General features: G+C 38.0%; 1 protein-coding gene across 1 annotated transcript; it reads left to right on the top strand.

The window, feature by feature from the left end:
- The first annotated feature begins 5,808 nt into the window (after positions 1-5,808).
- CNIH1 (cornichon family AMPA receptor auxiliary protein 1) lies at positions 5,809-19,107 on the top strand. Its single transcript, XM_015823312.1, has 5 exons — positions 5,809-5,988; positions 10,930-10,998; positions 15,670-15,782; positions 16,756-16,899; positions 18,280-19,107. The coding sequence occupies exons 1-5, from the start codon at positions 5,908-5,910 to the stop codon at positions 18,305-18,307; spliced, it is 435 nt and encodes a 144-aa protein (XP_015678798.1). The 5' UTR covers positions 5,809-5,907; the 3' UTR covers positions 18,308-19,107.
- Positions 19,108-19,305: the final 198 nt, after the last annotated feature.

Here is a 19,305-nt window from a genome sequence, read left to right as displayed (position 1 = left end):
ATAATCCTTGGTTGCTCTTAATTTAATGTTTTTTCCTCCCTTTTACTAGAGTAGAGACTCTCATTCAACTCAAGAACTGCACCCAACTTTTTGTGAGTCATGGTCCACAGTTAGTGAGGTTAGGTTCGTTTTTGGGAAAGTGTCAAAGAGTTTTAAGAAGTAAATTGTAAATTATCCATTTTGCTAATTAAATACTTCAGAAAGCAGAAAAGGTGGAAGGCTATTCAGTCTGAAAGGGCTGCTAGAAGGATTGTTGGTGTGCTACATGGTGTTCCTGGACCATATTTGTGCCCCTCTGGTGTAGGATAAAATGGAGGCTGAAGAGAGACTGGAAAATGAATTATCTGTCAGAAGCATTTAAAAATTAAAAATACTGTAATATCCATGTAGTTGTCTGAAAAGCCTAAAAACACATAGGCAGCTGAGCTTTTTGGTCAAAGACAGTGAAGGAAATTGCAGGCTTGATTTTAGGTTTAAAGAGAGTGAGACTAAACTCCACAATTTGGAAGCTGTCGTCTTTTCTAAGTAATTGTTTGTCCCTACCCTGCCCCAATAATTAATTCTGTGATGTCTTTTGGGCGGTATAATGTGAACTATAGTTATTCCTAAATGGAATTCTGTTTGAAGTCTGGAAATATTGACAACTTCAGCTAAGAGGAGAGGTTTTTTTTTCCTGCTCCTCCTCTTCCTCTCTATTTGGATCTTGAAGGAGCAACATCTGAAGAATTTCCATCAAAATATATCGCTGTAACAACTTTTTGAATACTAACTTGTTTAAATCAAATCTTCATATTGATGTTTTAATAAGCAATTTATTAAAAAGTAATAATACAGTGGGATGATAAACTTCTAACAATGGTTCCATTTCTGGTCTTTTTCTAGTAGTACTTCTCTTGAATCTTTTATAGATTAGAATTGTCAGTATTTCAGAACGAGGCCAAATACTTAGTTTTGATTTCTTTTTTCCCCCCTCAAGCCTTTTCACATATTACATATACATGATATATGTTTGTTGTAGCATATAAACAACAGGAAGATCTGAGCAAAAGGGAAGAATCGCATAATACATGTGCTTCTAATATTCACATGTTGCAATCGTGTGAATCAATTGTATGAATGTATTCCCTTTTTCCTGTAAAAGCTTGTTTGAACTTAAGACATCATATCTTTATGCTTTATTGATAGCGCAGTATTCACTGGATGAAATGTGAAACTGGCATTTGTGAATTTTTCCTGCTTTCTGTTAACCAACACTAGTCAGCTTCCGTGAAAGTGTGTGGGATTTAATTCATTCTTCTCTGCTGTGACCCTTTCCAGATGTGTTGAGTGGTACCAGATTAGGGAAAGTTGTTCTAAGTGAATAGACATAGCTTGTTATGTATATGGAAGAATGGTTTTTTTCCCCTCACTGATGGAAGTTTTATGTTCTTGTGTGAAACATATGAAAAGGCTTTCATACCATGCAGGGTTTTTAAAAAAATGAGAATCAATCTACTAATAAAACTGGGTAGATTGCTAAATTCCTGGTAGTTGTGCACCATTCGATATGTTGAAATCAGATCAGTGCTATATGAAACATCTTTTAGGGAAGTTAATACCTAATTTGGGAGCAGTAATTTGGTGTGCACATTGTAAATGCACAAAATTGCAAAGCTATTGAGAAAGGATCATTGAAACACAGAGGATAAAGGTGAACCAAGCCAATTATAGCTCGCTTGCTGTCTCCTCTAGTTGTACCTGAAAAGTATGAGCTGTAGCATCCATAGTTCAGACTCCCTTGACCCAACCTTCCTTTTGGGCCTTTGGCATAGAATTCTACAATTCCAGATATCTTAGCTAGTATATACTTGTTAGAAATTCAAGGATATATAGTTTGGGTACATCTGGAGGATGCCAGCTGGGGTAGGCCATTAGTTCTGGTTCAGTATATTGCTAACTCTGCCCACAATCTAGAGTTCGATCCTGACAGGTTCAAGATTGACTCAGCCTTCCATCCTTCTGAGGTAGATTGTTAAGGACAATATGCTGATGTTGTAAACCACTTAAAGAGTGCTGTAAAGTGGGAAGTATGTGAGTCTTAAGTGCTATTGCTATGGCTAATATCTGGTAGAATAACCTACCCCAGTTGGCATCCTTCTGATGTATCTAGACTCTATGTCCTTGAATTTCCAACAGATATAATTCATTTTTCTAAATTAGCCAAGACTCTTGGAATTCTATTCCCAATACATCTGGAGGGTGCCAAGTTGGAGAAGGTCGATGTACATTGATTGCTGGAATACCAATCTTTTCTAAGCAATCTGAAAAAGGCTGCAGATTGAACCCAGGACCACTCTCTTGCTTCACTCCTCAACTCCCTTCCCCAAATCTGCAAATTGTTAATGAGAATATTGGTCTCTTTACAATAATATATTGTACTGACTTAATATAATTAAACATTTCTAATGCTGAAAAGTTATTCTGTATGAGATAAGAGCAACAGTATTTTATAGAAAGGAAACTGCAATATGTGCTTTTATTGTTCACTGACATTTCTGTGGAACTAACCAGCTTGACAGGTGTTGCAATGATTGGGGTATTTTTAATGTTCTGCTTAGTTGATTTTGCATGTTTTTTTTAAAATCATCGTTTTCTTTTTGTTTGGCAAAGCATGGAGCTTGTATTGGTATCAATGATCATACAATGTTAATAAAACCTGTCAAACTCTCTGTCTTCTATTTTTAATGTGATAGAATAAGCTTAAAGCTGGGGGGGAAAAGGTAGCCTGGCAAAAAGAATATACAATATAACCTTTGAACAAGAGCTCTTCCTATCCAGGATCTCCCATTTGACAAATTGATTGGACTGTTTAAGATAAAATAACAGTATGGGATGCTGACCCAGTTTGGGTATGCAGTTAGCTTCTGACAAACAAGGAAGTTAGCCTCTGCTTGTATTGAATACAAATTGCCATTTTCTCCTATCCAAACCATTGAAGGAAGTAATTGTAAAAGAAAAAGACAGACGTTCAAGTCTATGCAGAACTAATCTGTCTGACCAGACTTGCTTTTTTACTTGCAATAGTCCTGGTTGTATATCAGGCTCATTTGCACATGCTCAGGAGAAAATGTTATTCAAGTTGCAGGCATTGAGAACGGGCATTTAAAGAAGTTCTGAGACAAATCAGACTCGTCTGTTATTCTGATCTAGGGGCGATACAGAATGTTTCGACTTACAGGTGGTTGACATATGCTGGGAATTCACGGATGTGAATATCAGGTTTAGGAAAATCGGAGCATCACACAGTGATGTAACTGGAGATCTACATTCGCTGTAACTAACCCAGAAAGAAATCTTGTGAGATACAGAGGCATATTCCTTGTGAAAACTTCAGCTCAGCATATTTTTCCACAATGTGAAAGATCTAGAAAATAAAACAAGCTTGTATTTCAGAGTTGTGTTGTTCACCTGAGTAAAATATTCTGTGCAACTTTGAGGGCTTCATCTTAAGAAATCTTGTAGAAATCCAGTACCTTATTATTTGCAGTCATTATCCACATCGTGAAATTATTGGTCACTGGATGTAGTTATCAACAAAACTAAAAAAGAGCAGATAAGTCCAAAGAAACCAAATGGATCTTTTATGATCTTCCTTGGAACACTTGAGTGAACAACACCATAAATAGGAAATCTGGGAGATCACCTCTAAAATATTTTAAGTAATTAAAAAAATGCTTTTACATGCATGCAAACCATCTTTTTTCCCCACTGAGCTTCAGATTTGCTATACCAAATCAAAATAATTGATAGTGATTCAGAAAAAAACAACAGATCAACTTTCCAGAAGGTAATCTCTTTACTCTCAAAAAGTTGCATTTGTGGCAAGTGCCTGATGGACAAATCCTACTTCAATTCCTGTTCCTTGTGTGTGGAAAATTGCTGGCATACACCCACTCCAAGGTCCTCCAATGTCAAAATTGTAGAAGAGCCCTGTTAGTCTACGATAGCACCAAATCACCCTTTCCAATTAATAAAAACTATTCACAAGCATGACCTTTCATAAGCTGCAGCTCATTTCATCAGATGCGTGGAACAGCTAAATGATATAGGATTTAAAGTGGGATGAGTTGGGGGGAAGTGAAACAGATCGGCACAAAGTGAAGTGAAGTTTTCCCCAGTCTTTGCAGTATTATGACATGCTGGTTAGGTAAGAAAACGCCAAATTAAAAAAAAATGGAGATCATTCACAGCAAAAGGGTCTCACCTTTCCTACCCAAAATGTGGGGTTATGGGAGTTCACCCCACACCCAAACATCAAACTGGGGGAAAGTAACAATGAAAAGTAAAAATAAAATGAATTGTCCAGAAAAATTCTGAATTCCGAAAAAAGTACATGCTTTCAAGAAAGTAATGCACCTATTTCATGTACTCATAAATGTCAATGATATAATTAATCTTATATTTTTAAATACAGCTGGATTTATAATGTAATCAAACCCCAAAGAGCAATCTTTAGTAATCACCCATCCAGGAGGGGTATAAACTCATTCCTAATAAAACATATTGAGGAATCTGGGCAAATACATGACAAGTCCTTTTCCTGGGGTTGGAAAAACGATTCCAAATTGAGCTAGTAGGCTCAAGATATAGAAGGATCTTGATAGACATGAACATTGAGCACTATCTAACAAAATGAAATTCAATGGTGAAAAAAGTAAGGTTCTATATTTAGGCAAGAAAAACCAAATGCACAGGTAAAATATAGGTGGTACCTCGCTCAATAGTAGTAACTGTGAGAGGGATCTCAGAGTCCTAGTGGATAACCACTTAAATATGAGCCAGCAGTGTGCTGCAGCTGCCAAAAAAGCCAACACAGTGCTAGGCTGCATTAACAGAGGGATAGAATCAAGATCATGTGAAGTGTTAATACCACTTTATAATGCCTTGGTAAGACCACACTTGGAATACTGCATCCAGTTTTGGTCACCGTGATGTAAAAAAGATGTTGAGATTCTAGAAACAGTGCAGAGAAGAACAAAAATAATCGAGCCTGGAGGCTAAAACATATAAGGAATGGTTGCTGGAATTGGGTATGTCCAGTTTAATGAAAGGAAGACATGATAGCAGTGTTCCAATATCTCAGGGGTTGCCACAAAGAAGAAGGAGTCAAGCTATTCTCCAAAGCAGCCTAGAACTAAGGAGAAATTTCCTGACAGTTAGAACAATTAATCAGTGGAACAACCTGCCTCCAGAAGTTGTGAATGCTCCAACAATGGAAGTTTTAAAGAAAAGATTGGACAACAATTTGTCTGAAATGGATAGAGTTCCCTGCCTAAGCAGAGAGTTGGACTAGAAGACCTCAAAGGTCCCTTCCAACTCTGTTATTCTATTCTATTCTATTCTATTCTATTCTGCTTCCTAACGGTGGGATCTGCAGCTTGTACACGCCCATCTGTACAGACGTGACACTCTCCTCGGTGAAAAAGTCCATGTAGTTCCCACGTTCACCCGGGAGAACCCCCGGCAAATAATGCTCTCCTTTCGACGCATCCTCCTCCTCCGTCGCTATTCCTCGAAAGAAGCGGAAACAGAGCGTGGGACGCCACCTCCGTGTTATTGATGTCACGCATGAAACTCATTTCCCGGGGATGCGAATAGCAAACATCCCGCCATCGGGAGGGAGCCACGTTGCAGTTCCACCGCCGTCCAGAAGTAGATGCTGCGGCGCGCAACTCAGGTCTGTAAAGGCGGCGGCGGCGGCGGGCGGCTTCCCTCCTCTCTGCGCTTGCGCAGTGACGTCGAAAGCGTCTATCGCTCCCCCCCTCCGGGGCCTCTGCGGCCACCCTGAATGATCCGGCCCAGAAACTTCCGTGCGCCTCGCCGTCGGGCCGGCCTTCCTTAGTGTCAATCGCTGCCGCCGCCGCCGCCATGGCGTTCACGTTCGCTGCTTTCTGCTATATGTTGGCGCTGCTCCTCACTGCTGCGCTTATCTTCTTCGCTATATGGCATGTGAGTGCAGGAGAGCGTCCTGGTATTCCCTGGAAATCTGGGGCGGTGGACCTAAACGGGAAAGAGATTAAGAAGGGGTTGAAGGCGGTGGACAAGGCGGGGCTGCCGGAGGTTGAAGGGGAAGCGAAGGAAGTTCCCGCTCACTTGGGTCGCTCAATTCTTCTGGAGGGTTGAACCCCGAAGTGGCCGCAAAGGCTGGAGGGGCGGGCATTAAAAACTGGCAGTTGTGGCGCCACGACAGAGAAGAGTCAAGCAAGGCAGTGCGAGCCCCCAGATGTGTACTGGGCAATCTCTCCTGGCTATACCGGAGCAGGCAGGAGAGGCCAGGAGGGTTTGGGGAACGTGTGAACGAGGCCCACTGGGCGCAGCGGGCATGAAAAAGGGCGCCCTCATTGTTTTCTGCAATTATAAGGCGTGACCTCGTTTAAGTATTGCGTGTACAGTAGTGTCATCTCTGCATCCTTTTGTAAAACTGGAAAAAAGCGCAGAAAGGTATTGGTGCGTCCCGAAGCTCAAGTTAACAAAAGGAGAAAGGAAGGAAGCTGGTTAGAAAGATTGTATATAGAGCCTGGTGAAAGTGAATAAGGGAAAAATGTTTCTTTTTTGGTGTTTTTAACACCTCAGGGAAGTTAAAAGAGTATTTAAAGATTGGCCTTATTGTTCATGTTTTTGTTTGTGGGATATTTGAAGTGTGGTTAAACTTTAAAAAGATGCCATATATAGAAAATATTAAAAACCGGACAGTTAAAACTAAAAAATAAATTACTTCACGAGCCCATAATTAATTTGTGGAATTTCATAATACAGGATACAGGTAGTCCTCAACTTATGACCACAATTGAGCCCAAAATTTCTGTTCCTAAGTGAGACATTTGTTAAGTGAATTTGCCCCATTTTATGACCTTTCTTATTACAGTTGTTAAGTGAATCACTGCAGTTGATAAGTTAGTAACACGGTTGTTAAGTGAATCTGGCTTCCCCCATTGACTTTGCTTGTCAGAAGATTGCAAAAAGTGATCACATGACCTTGGGATGCTGCAACGATCATAAGTATGAACCTGTTGGCAAGCATCTGAATTTTGATCACATGATCATGGGGATGCTGCAAAGATTATAATTGTGAAAAACGGTCATAAATCACTTTTTTCAGTGCTGTTGTAACTTTGAATGCTCACTAAATGAACTGTTGTAAGTTGAGGACTACCTGTATAGTGATCAGTCCTGTTTGGATGTCTTCAAGAGATATTCAGAAGGATCAAGCTATCAAGCACGTGAGTGCTGTGCACAGCTTTTAAAAGATGCTTTGCTGTGAGGAGCCACAATCATCCCTACAAACCACAGTATCAAATAGGCAGCTACCTCAATTCTGTTTGATCAGCCAAAGGGATTCCCATGTGTGTATGCCAACCGCTTTTGTAAAATGAAATGATCAGTTGAGTTGGCTCAATCCCATCTCAATGTTTTATCAAAGTGGAATGACGACAAGATTGAACTATCCCACTGAAGTAGCTCACTGCTATTCTGCACACTCCTGGTGGCTCCTGGCATGCTTTCTATATATTGCCACCAATAACCAAGCCATTATATTCTGATGCCAACTGCCAAGGATCACAACAGGAGAACTGCTAATTCACAGTGGTATTTATAGGAAGCAAGAAATTGAACTCAGGTTGGGTTTTAGCTTGGTATATCCTTTTTTGAGGATTTGTTTGAAGAACTGAAATTGGACTGATGTATAAAATAAAGAGGAAAATATGAAAAGAGCGATAACTTGTGGGGTAAGAGAAGTCATGGCTTTTGGCCAGGGACTGTTAAAGCTTATTGTGAAATAAAAGGGACTAGAATTGTAGGAGTGGAGAATCTTGAAAGATATGAGATTAGATTAGATGGGGCAGACTTATTTATGAGGGGAGTGGGTGGGTACATTATGCTGTACAGAATTCTAATATGCTATCGTAATAGTATCGAGACAGAATGTATCTGGGTGCTTTTGTGTGAACATGTATTAAGGCTTTCTAGCTGAGTGTATAGGTGAAAGGTTTTTCTCCTACAAGCACTCTAAGACTACACAGTGTGGCCCCACCTTCTTGCCTTGGGGTAGCTACTATGTAATTACTGCTATAACATCACATTTTTCAGGAGATGTCTTTATCTACTGATCTCTCCACAACCTTGATGTATGAGAGAGAGATCTGACAACTTGTGTGTTTTAATGGCAAGTAAGAGGGGGGGGGGAGAATCTATAGTATCATCTTATGAGCCTATAACAGGAGACACATGGGTAGGAAAATTAGCCCTCACAAGGTATAAACAAAATTTATTATTTATTTCATTTATTTATCAAACTTGTATGCCATCTATCTCACCAAAGGTGATTTTAAGTGGCTTAAATAAAGTTAACATTTAAAAAATAAAAATTCTGATTTTAAATAAAATGCACAAAACAATCAGTGGAGATAAAAATAGAGAGTTGTGAAAATCATAGGGAGCATCTCAAGAGAGTCTCCAATAGGAAAAAATATACAGCCAGACTATGAGATGTTTTGGTCTGTTAACTAGGATACACAATCACTGAGATTGCACAGGGAAACTGCCCTATCAGAGACTATAAAGTTTAAAACACATTCCAAAATAATACTAATCTGATACAATATTTCTAGCTCACACCTGTTACCTAACTTTTAGAGATTAACTGATTGATGTAGCAAACATTTCCTGGTTGCTTCCTTGGATTTTTCAGATTTTAATAGATTACAGTTTTTAATCAGAGTCTCCGGAGCAGTGTTTCTTAGCTCCTCTTCTTAGCCTCCATATGTTGCTTCTCTATTAGATTTTTTTTTAAACAAACACTTTTTCTCTGGAGAGGGGTAGAGGCCAGGGGGAATCCCCTTTATGTATGTGCTAAGATAAACATCCTTCCCTTGGAGAATCCTGTCTGACACCAAAATGTGCCCTGGAGAAGACTGCAGGTGACAGTCTGAAAGACTGTGAAGACAAATTGGCCTCACCATTGACCAATGCTATAAAATAGATAGCATGAACATTTTAATTGGATTATCTGATTGAAGAATCTACAGTGTATTCTTTTTTTCCTTTATCCTGAAATTACATAAATAAGTAAAACCAAACTTATTTTATAGTCTAAATAGCATACAATAAAAATAACCAATAAAAATTCCCAGTAAGATGGCATCAACTGATAAAAGTAAAAAAATATCCCCAAACCAAAAAGAACAAGTCTTGATAATACGGTCAAAGAGAAGCATATCTTACCCAGGCTTTGGAGAAAGAGACAATCTTTAAAGCTCCTGGTTGGGGCAACCTAACCTCTGGATAGATACTCCAGAGGATAGGTGTGACACCAGGGTAGGCACATTTCCTGGGACCCATTAAATGATTTTTTTTTCACTGATGTGACCTGGAGCATACCCTCTCTGCAGAAGCATACAAGGTGGACTATAGTTTGAATTGCACATAGAAGGGTATCAGTAATGAGCACAGCTCATGTAGGAGAGGTGTCCCATGGGTGTGCCATGTTGTGTCCATGTCTGTCAATGCAGTTGCATTCTAGACCAGTTGCAGCTGCTGAGTGGTGAAGGGCAGTCCCATGTAGAGTACGTTGCAGTAGTCAAATGTGAGGTGATTAAGTTAGAAGTGACTGTGAAAAGGAAATCTTGATCAAGGTAAGGGTGCAATTGATGCAGTGGACAAATGGGTGAAGGCCCTCCTGGTTATACCTGCCATCTCCTTGAGCAGGAGCTGAGGATCCAGGAGGATTCCCAAATTGTGCACCAGTTCTGTCTGGAGAGGTGTAACCCTATCCAGAACTAAAGATGGAAAATCCCTGATACTGCAAGAGCTAAAAACCCATTGCCATTCCATTTTGCCATAGTTGACCTTAAACCTGTTCCTCATCCAGATCTTCACAGCATCAAGGCACTGGGACATCATTTTGATGACATTGCTTGGTTGGCTTGGATCAGTATATACAACTGAGTATCTTCACTGTATTGATGGTATTAAATTCTATATTGGCAGATGATCACACCCAATAGTTTCATGGAGATATCATACAGGAAAAGGGGAAGGATTGAACTCTGAAATCTCCACAGATAAGGGGTCAAAGGATCGCCCACCGGCACCAAGTGGAACCATCCAGAGAGAAAAGAGAGCCACTATAACACTGTTTCCTAATACCCCTAGCCACTCCAGATGGATATGATGATTGATTATATTAAAAGTCATTGAGAGATTCAAGTTTCAAGTTCACACAATCTCTGTCCTGCCTCCACAAGCTCAGTCAGTGCTGTCTCAGCTTGAAACCACATTAGAAAGAATCCAGACAATCCATTTTATCTGGGGGTCTCTGAAACTGCAACCTGACCACTTTCTCAACAACTTCCCTGAGAAAGAGAAGGTTGGAGGTTAGATAAAAGGTGTTCAAAACCGTTATGTCCAACAATGGCTTTTATAAGAGATGGTGTATTGCCATCTTTTTCAGGGAAGATAGCAACACTCACCATCTCCCAAGAAATTTTAATCATTCTGGAGGTGCACAGATTTGATAATCAGGTTTTTGGGTTACTAGAACTAAAGATTCTGTCTACTTCAGAGTGAAACACCACACAGATAATAGGACGAGATAAAGCCTCAATCAGCTCACCGTGACTTGCTCAATCAGAATCCAATTCCAATTCATACAATCTGAATATTCAAGGCTCAGTGGGAGGCTTGGGTGCTGCTACTGTGTAAGGGGTGTGAGTGAATTCTTGAAAGTGTGCTTTGAAGAGCTTAGTTATTTATTATTACTTGGAACTAACTGGATGAGTCAGTTCCATAGGAGATTCCCTCAGAATTTGCATTTAGAAGTTGGGCTGTTCTAAATGCTGGACTTTAGAACAGTAAGAGTTCTTATACTTAACCATTTTAATTTTATTTTAGATTATAGCTTTTGATGAGCTGAAGACTGACTACAAGAATCCCATAGACCAGTGTAATACACTAAATCCTGTAAGTTTATATGAGACAACTTTCTTCATGAATTCCTAGTTAGTTTTGTTTTTTTGGTAAATGTATGATGATTTAACATACATACCATTTAACATGCATTATATTTGATACTACAGTATCTAATAGATTTAAGATTTCTAGGTAGAATTGTGTCCCTATACTCTTTCACACTTACCCTCAGTCCCCATTCTTGAAATTCTGACTTATTTATCTGCTGGTGAACTTGTCAGTGGTCACACTAACATTCTTTCAATCTGCTTTTTACGTTTTCGGCACAAAGACAGTTGAAAAGGTTAAAAAGATTAAAAGAGTCAAAATTGCATTCAAGGTGTGTACTGCTTTTTAGTTTAATGTCTTAATCCCACAGTCTCTTTGCTTTCCATTTATTAGGATCATTTCTATGACCTATGTTAACTTTTGTTTTGGTCCATGTGCCTGTTATTTGCTTGTCTTTTGTCTGTTCCAAGGATTGAAATAATTCTTTGAATTTTGCACTTGCTTAATAAGAGATGGGGAAAACTGTTACATGCTTAAATTCTTCTACAAGAAATCAGTTACTGACAGGATGTGAAATCAACAATTCAATAACTTCATGTTTATTTAAATGGAAGAAATGCCATATTTTTTCCTTAATCAGAATTTGCCAATTTAATTCAAATCATGAATGATGGTTAAGTTAGAATCCTGATTAGAGCTGATACACATTTAAGGGAATTCATCTTAGAATTAGGGAGAAGGAGTATTCTGGCTTCTTGATTTACAGTGGATTATTTGCATGGGGATAGCTCGGGAATAGTGTCTGTAGTGTAATAATAAAAATAGTACCTTTCCCTTATTACCCACCTTGATCTTAGGGATGCTTTTTTGCAGCTTCTGCCATGGGTATGTTTAATACCACTAATTTTGTTTTTCCATGTTGTGACAAGTACAACTGTAGTTAGTGAGTTATGTGCCCATTTCCAAAATGTTTAAAGTAGTCCTAATAGGTGGCAGTAGTTGTCTGACCTTGTGTGGACCTGGAAGTTAAGATAGATTTGGATTGATCTCTAAGAGAACCAGGACTATAGTCTGAACCTGGGAAGTTGGCAGAGCATTCCAAAAGCGAGTGGCAACCATTTCTGTATTGTTGCCAAGACAATGGCATGCTCACATCTATGAAGTCACCAGGAATCAAAATTGACTTGAGGAAGATTTTATTGTAGTGTTGAATACTCTGCAGTCCCTGGGCTTTTTAGAAGGCAGAGCCAAATTCTGCGTTGTCTGTATGATTGATAAGAAGTTACTCTAATCTCCTGCATTTACCTGTTTAGAAAATAGCTATCATTCTCTGTTCACATTTACACCAGTAATTAGTCCTTAGAGCATTTTAGTCCAGACCAGCATTTTCCAGCTTCATATGTCTTATTCCCACGTTTACTTTAAAATGTTTTTCTTTTGCTTGTTGACAAACTGTAACAAATTACAATATACTTGAAAGGCTTGGGAAAGACTATTTCTTTTCATATATTTTTGACGTGGATTGACTAGATAGCATTTCTCTAGAAATTATATCAGATATCCCAGAAGTTCTGCTGAAATTGAACCACAGGAACTGGCATTAGTGCTAAATGCAATCTGGTGAATGAGAAAAAATATTGCGAGGTAGAGTGACTTCTAATGAAGGAAGAAGTAACATAGATAGAAGCTGTGCATGGAACAGTTTACCCTACTCAGTTCATCTCTCATTTGTTGTGTGAGTGAGACAGACTTTCAATACATCTATGCATCCCCTTATCAGACTTTTAAGAAAAAGATATTGCCATATGCATGTTATGCTTCTCTGGGCTTTTTTGTTTAATACAGAGACAAATTTTGAAATATTGTTTAACTGTGTGCCATAAATGAATCTGTGTGGGAATGTAGCATCTTAAGAATACACGCAGGGAAAAGTAATAATAAAAATAAGTAATTTCCAGCAAGTTAGCAGGAATCTTAGCATTATAGTATAGTTTTTGATACCTTATGACTGAATTGCTAAATTTATTTATTGTTTAAATAATTGACTTTCTGATTTTTATTACTCTTACATGCCCTGGAGGTCTCATACACATCTGGCATAGACCTGGTTTACCTATTCATGGAATGGCTAATCACAGAACATCCCTTATCAGAAGGCAGAGCAATGAGGTTATTCCATGCCACTCTCTCTCCACCCAGATGTTTTCTGTTCTTCTGCTTTCCTTTTTTTTGTTGTTTCTGGGCAGTTGGAAACGTTTTTCACACAAAGCACTGGCCTGGCTGTTTCTGTTTTCTAAGAATGTCTTAGCACAGTAGGCTCTCTGTAACCTTGAAAATCAAGGTATTAGAGGGCTGGTGCTTTCCTTTATAGTATGCCAATGTCCTGTTTGATTTTTTTTTTTAAATAAGGGATTCCCAAAAATACAGTATTAGAGGAGGTGGGGACTTGTGGTTCCATGGGAGGTTTGGTCTCTATAGGCATTGCATAGTATAACCTAGTTCAGCAGAAGTGCAACTTGAATGTATTGAGTGTACACTGATTAAAGTCTGTGTTTCTTTTACACTAGATTAATTTGCTTCTGCAAATTCAGATAAAATAAGGCGCATCAGATCATCAGTGGCTTTTGTTAAAATGAATAGCTGCACAGTTTTGTTCAGTATAGCTGCCTATAACAGGACCTTAAAGAATCAGAATTCGCTATATTAGGTTTATTAAAAAAATACTGATTAAAAAATGAATATATCAAAAAATATAAACTGTAAATAAGTTTTCTTCAGAACATAAAATCCAGGAAAAATTGAATATAGATAGATTTTTTTCCCCTAACGTATTGGCTCCTGTCTTCACACTGAATTGCTGCTGATTTTATCCATATATAGTGATTTGTGCAACAGTTTTGGGCCTAAATTTTCCATTGCCTTTGTGTATGTGCATATATTAAGGTGCACAGTGCTCTATAACGTCTGTATGCAACAGACAGAGCACTACTTGAATAGTGAGTGAAAGCTAAAAATAGAGACAAGCAGCATAGAATTTGTTCTTCCCATTCAAATGAATGGAGTATTTCGTTTCCTACAGAGGTTTGAATAGAAACTTTCCCTGGAAACCTTTTTCTCTCTTCTCTTCTCTTCCCCTTTCCTTTCTTTATATTGTTTTATCTTTTTTATTGTTTATATAGAATTTAGAATTTCAGAGTTGGAAGGGACCTTGTAGGTCATCTAGTCCAACCCCTTGCCCAAGCAGGAGTCCCTACACCATTTCTGATAGGTGGCAGTCCAGTCTCTTCTTCAAAGCCTCCAGTCCTGAAGCACCAACATCTGAAGGCAGTCTGTTCCATTTGTTGATTGTTCTCACTGTCAGGAAATTTTTCCTTATTTCCAGGTTGAATCTCTCCTTGATCAGTTTCCATCCGTTATTCCTTGTCTGGCCTTCAGGTGCTTTGGAAAATAGGTTGACACCCACCTCTCTGTGGCAGCCCCTCAAATATTGGAACACTGCTATCATGTCTTCCCTGGCCCTTCTTCTCATTAGAGTAGCCATGCCTAGTTCCTGCAACCGTTCTTCATATGTTTTAGCCTCCAGTCCCCTAATCATCTTTGTTGCTCTTCTCTGCACTTTTTCTGGAGTCTCAACATCTTTTTTATAGTGCGGAGACCAAAATTGGTTGCAGTATTCTAGGTGTGGTCTTATGATTTTATATAATATGATAGCATGGTGATAGCAAAGTGAGAGCATTTATATACCACCTTTATTACGTTTACAAATAACTCAAGGTGGTAAACATATCCAACACACTTTCCTCTTCCTGTTTTCCCCACAACAACCCAATGAAGTGAGTTGGGCTAAGATAACATGACTAGCCCAAGGTCACACAGCTGGGTTTTGTGGCTAAGGCGGGACTAGAACTTACAGTCTCCCACTTTCTAGCCTGGTGTCTTAACCACTACTAGACCAAACTGCTCTCTTTATCTGCCTTCTCCCAATTATATGAGTGTGAGGTCTGTTTGTCCCATTTTCTCTCTTTTTGTGTTCCTCCCTCTACCATCTTGTCTTTATTTCTCCCATAAAAAGATGAGGATTGCTTTCAGCATTTTCTGACAGGCCAGATTAAAAACTAGCCACCCTGTTCTCAGTAATGAAATTTATACTGTTTTAAAATGTCAGATATATCTACATATTCTAAGAGGGTAATGATCTTTCTTTAAAAAGTACGTAATTCAGACTTGCACATATTTTAATGGTAAGATAGCACAGTAACATTATGGAAACTTTTTCTTTTAGGCAGCTGAGGTGCTACTTGCAATTAATTAGAGATACATAAGCAGCTTTCAAAGATATCTAAGTGTCATCTGTAATGTAATATGGAGCCTGTTAGAAATTATGTAAATCTAACATCTCCAGGATAAAACTTGGAAATTGGAAGATATGTGATAGTGCTATTATTTTAATATACCACAAATTCTGTAAGAGATTATTAACAAATTTTATTCAGTTCCTCTAACATAAGTCAGTTATTATAACATAATAGATTGACATTTTCTCCTCTGGCTTATTTTATCTAATGGTCTTCTTTTACTTCACTCCCTTCTTGTTCCTATAAATAATGATGTCCTTATTTCAAGTGTACAAAAGTTGAAAAAGAGGGTGATCTAACTACCTGTCTTCTTTTGCAGCTTGTACTTCCAGAGTATCTCATCCATGCATTCTTCTGTGTCATGTTTTTGTGTGCAACAGAATGGCTTACACTGAGTCTTAATATGCCATTACTGGCTTACCACATTTGGAGGTAATTTTGAACATAGTTTGGTAAAACTTTACTTGTGGCTTTCATTTTTGTTTTTTCATGTATTGCATTCTGTATGAATTGTTCTGCAGGGATTTTCCTGTCCCTTAAATTCTCTCCCCCCCTCCATTCCTTACTTTTGGAAGATCCCAAGGGAAACAAGAGAAAGATAACAGTGTATTGCATTCTTCTGCTATATCATAATCAGAGATCAGTAGTGATCTTGTTATCATTACTCATACTTAATACAGCTGCTTTGTGCTTTTACTCCCAAAGAAACTGATACAAAACGTAATGTTTACGCTTCCATTCAGCAACATAAAAAAGAGGAATTGGGTCAGCACATTCAGAGAGATATTACCCTTCTGCCATATGTTATAAGATACTATCTCTACTACTAGAAATCACCACTTTCTCATTCTTAACTGCAGAGACCATAGGATGATCATAAAAGATGCTTCACTTAGATTTCAGATTTCATGTGTTTCATGAAACTTGTCTTATTGTTTGAGGTTGGCCCTTTGCCCAATACAATTTGATGTCAGAAACTGAATGTTGGCAGAGATAAACTGAACAGAGAGTTTCCATTTTAATTGTGTATATTTCATTGAGAGCCAGTTTGGTGTGGTGGTTTAGGCACCAGGGTATAAACTGGGGAACTATGAGTTCTAGTCCCACCTTAGGCATGAAACCAGATAGGTGACCTTGGGCCAGTTCAGCCTAGAAAGCAGGCAATGGCAAACCATTTCTGAAATCTTGCCAAGAAAAGTGCAGGAACTTGTCCAGGTTGTCACCAAGAGTCAACAATGACTTGAAAGAACCATTTTTTTTTTCATTAATGCTGAATCAAGAAATTTGGAGTATGTGGAATAAATGACAGGATGGAAAGCACTATAAGTGTGATAATAGGTGTAGTTTCTTGACAAGTAAACTCATTTTTCCTGTGGCTTTTCAAAATACCAATTCACCTTTTCAGGTATATGAGTAGGCCTGTAATGAGTGGACCAGGACTCTATGATCCCACAACCATTATGAATGCGGATATTTTAGCATATTGTCAGAAGGAAGGGTGGTGCAAACTAGCGTTTTATCTTCTATCCTTTTTTTACTACCTATATGGGTAAGTCATCTGTTTTTAATAAAATAATGTCTTTCTGATAAGTAGTTGAACATTAGTTTAAGAAAACTAGATAAAAATATAAAGATGCTTTTACTGAATTTCAGCAGTGACTTTAAAAAATGCTATAAATGCTCAGGCGCTTAATATTCATTTCCTTGAAGCAGGGGAGTCCTAATCTTTTTGATCCCTGGGCATATTTAATGTTATAAGACTATGTTATGACATTGTATAAAATGGTTCCCATGGTGAGGCTAGACAAGAATCACTTGCATACCATAATATACATTATATAATCAGTTGCAGTCACCTACATTATTTTCCAAGGAAGCTCTGTGTTCCATGAGTAACAGAGATCTTGTTGTAAATACATACTAAGTTTGAGACTAGCTTCGTTTTGTTGCATGGTGGCTTCCCTAAATAAGCACAGACACAATGAAAGTGGGAAGGGACCTTGATGAATGCCCAGCAGCATATTGATTTATACCCCTGCTTTTAATTCAGCAGCTTAAGGTGGCACACCTAGTTGTTTCCTCCCATTTCCCCCCACAGCAGAAATCCTATAACATAGGTTGAGAATGGATCTGAGTAGCTGGTTCTAGTCCAGTACCTTAAAATATAATACCATCATCGACTCACTGTGTGTCACATTGTTGATTCAGCAGTAACGGGGATATAGAATTCCTGATTCTTTTGGAATTCCTGATCCTGGAACAAGAGCCTTACCACTGACTTTTAGAGAACAAATTATTTGTATAGAAGATGCTTATTAAATTGCTTTATTGAGGAAGATGCTTTACTTTAGACAAAATCTGCTTTCACTTTCAGAAATGAAAATAAAATTGCAGAGTAATTTAAAATATTAAGACAATTAAAATGTTTTATAATAGGTTGGGATTTGATATCAGAATAACATTAAGCATCAAGAGAATTAAATGATGAATAATTGTGTTAATGCATTCTGGAGATGTGCACCCTCTTTAATATAAAAGACACTTGCTTGGTTGATTTCTATATTATTAAGAATAAATCCTGCAAATAAACCATTTATGATATGGTGGGAACTAGTAATTAACTTTGGTGAATCACTGGAGCTTAAATGTGGGCCACAAACATAAATTGGGAACTGTCAATATTATTTGCAACGTATCAGCTTGGGAGAGGAAAAACATGTCACCTTTTCTTGGCAGAAGTTTTTAATTGTTGCACTGCAATTATTATCATACTGTTGTACAAGTGAGACACCAGTAGAAATGTCTGACCATAAGCCTAGTGAGCCAAACGGTGAAGCTTAAAGGTTAATTACTAGTTTTCCATCTCCAATGAAACAGAACAAACATTTAACAGAAATATATTTTATTTTTATTCTTCTCTTTCCAACAGCATGATTTATGTTTTGGTGAGCTCCTAAAGAATGACGTACAGCAGACTTGATTCCAGCAAAGTGCATGCAGAAAAGCCATAAAGCAAAGGATTATCTTTGAAGAAGAAACTGGTATAAAGATTTAGCCATGGAATCTGGTGATCATAGTAATAGTAGAAGGAAAAGGCCTTCCTCTTCTATTGTTTTCTTCCGTCCAAAAGCATCTAGTCTTTAATAACTCACGGACAGACTTTTTCAATTGGGATATTTAAAGTGACAAGAATTACATATAAATTAATGTAACACAACTGCCTCTGGCTTTTGGACAGTTTTATTCCTGCCCTCCATAAGGATCAGTTGTATCGTCAGTAAAATATGAAAATTACTGCCCTTAGCATAAGAGAGTATTTCCCCCCCTTTTGTTTACTGGACTTTTTAGTGGCTTATTTGAATAATGGACTTTCATCCCCCTGTCAATTGTAGTCAAAATTTCTAAAACTCTTAGGTAACCTCTGTGTGTCAAGTAGATGAATACATCAATACAGCTGCAGGAAGAGTTGTAGTTCTATTTTTACTATTAGGATCTTCTCCAGTAATATGCATGGATCAACATTTTCCTATGAACATGAAACACTGAGCTTTAATTTCCCAGGCTAAATGGATGTTAGGAAAAGTAGAGCTCATTATTAACATGAAATATTGAGCTGGCTATTCCTTGCTTTGGTTTTCCAGACTAGATGGATATCAGGAAAAGTATTTTCATTTTTATTTCATATTTAAAAAAAAATCTCTGCAATTGTCTCCAACTGCCATATATCTGAAACCAATTTAATAAAAAATCATTTTGAAAGTGTGTGGCATATATTTTGAGTTATACATGCCATAGGGTTTGGCAAATTTATTTGCTATGCCACACAATAAAAATCTCCAAGAGAGATTTAAATATTAATATTTCAGACTTAAGCGGTTAGCTGTTGAGCAAGCATGGCTACAATTCTCCAGTGGATTGTTTTAACACCTGGTGATTTCTGGGAGTTTTATATTGG

The sequence above is a fragment of the Protobothrops mucrosquamatus genome, unplaced genomic scaffold (genome assembly GCF_001527695.2).
Source record: "Protobothrops mucrosquamatus isolate PMUCROS unplaced genomic scaffold, P.Mucros_1.0 scaffold1833, whole genome shotgun sequence".
Lineage (NCBI taxonomy): Eukaryota > Metazoa > Chordata > Lepidosauria > Squamata > Viperidae > Protobothrops > Protobothrops mucrosquamatus.
Note: the sequence above shows the minus strand (reverse complement) of the source record. Positions and strands in the feature narration are given on the sequence as shown.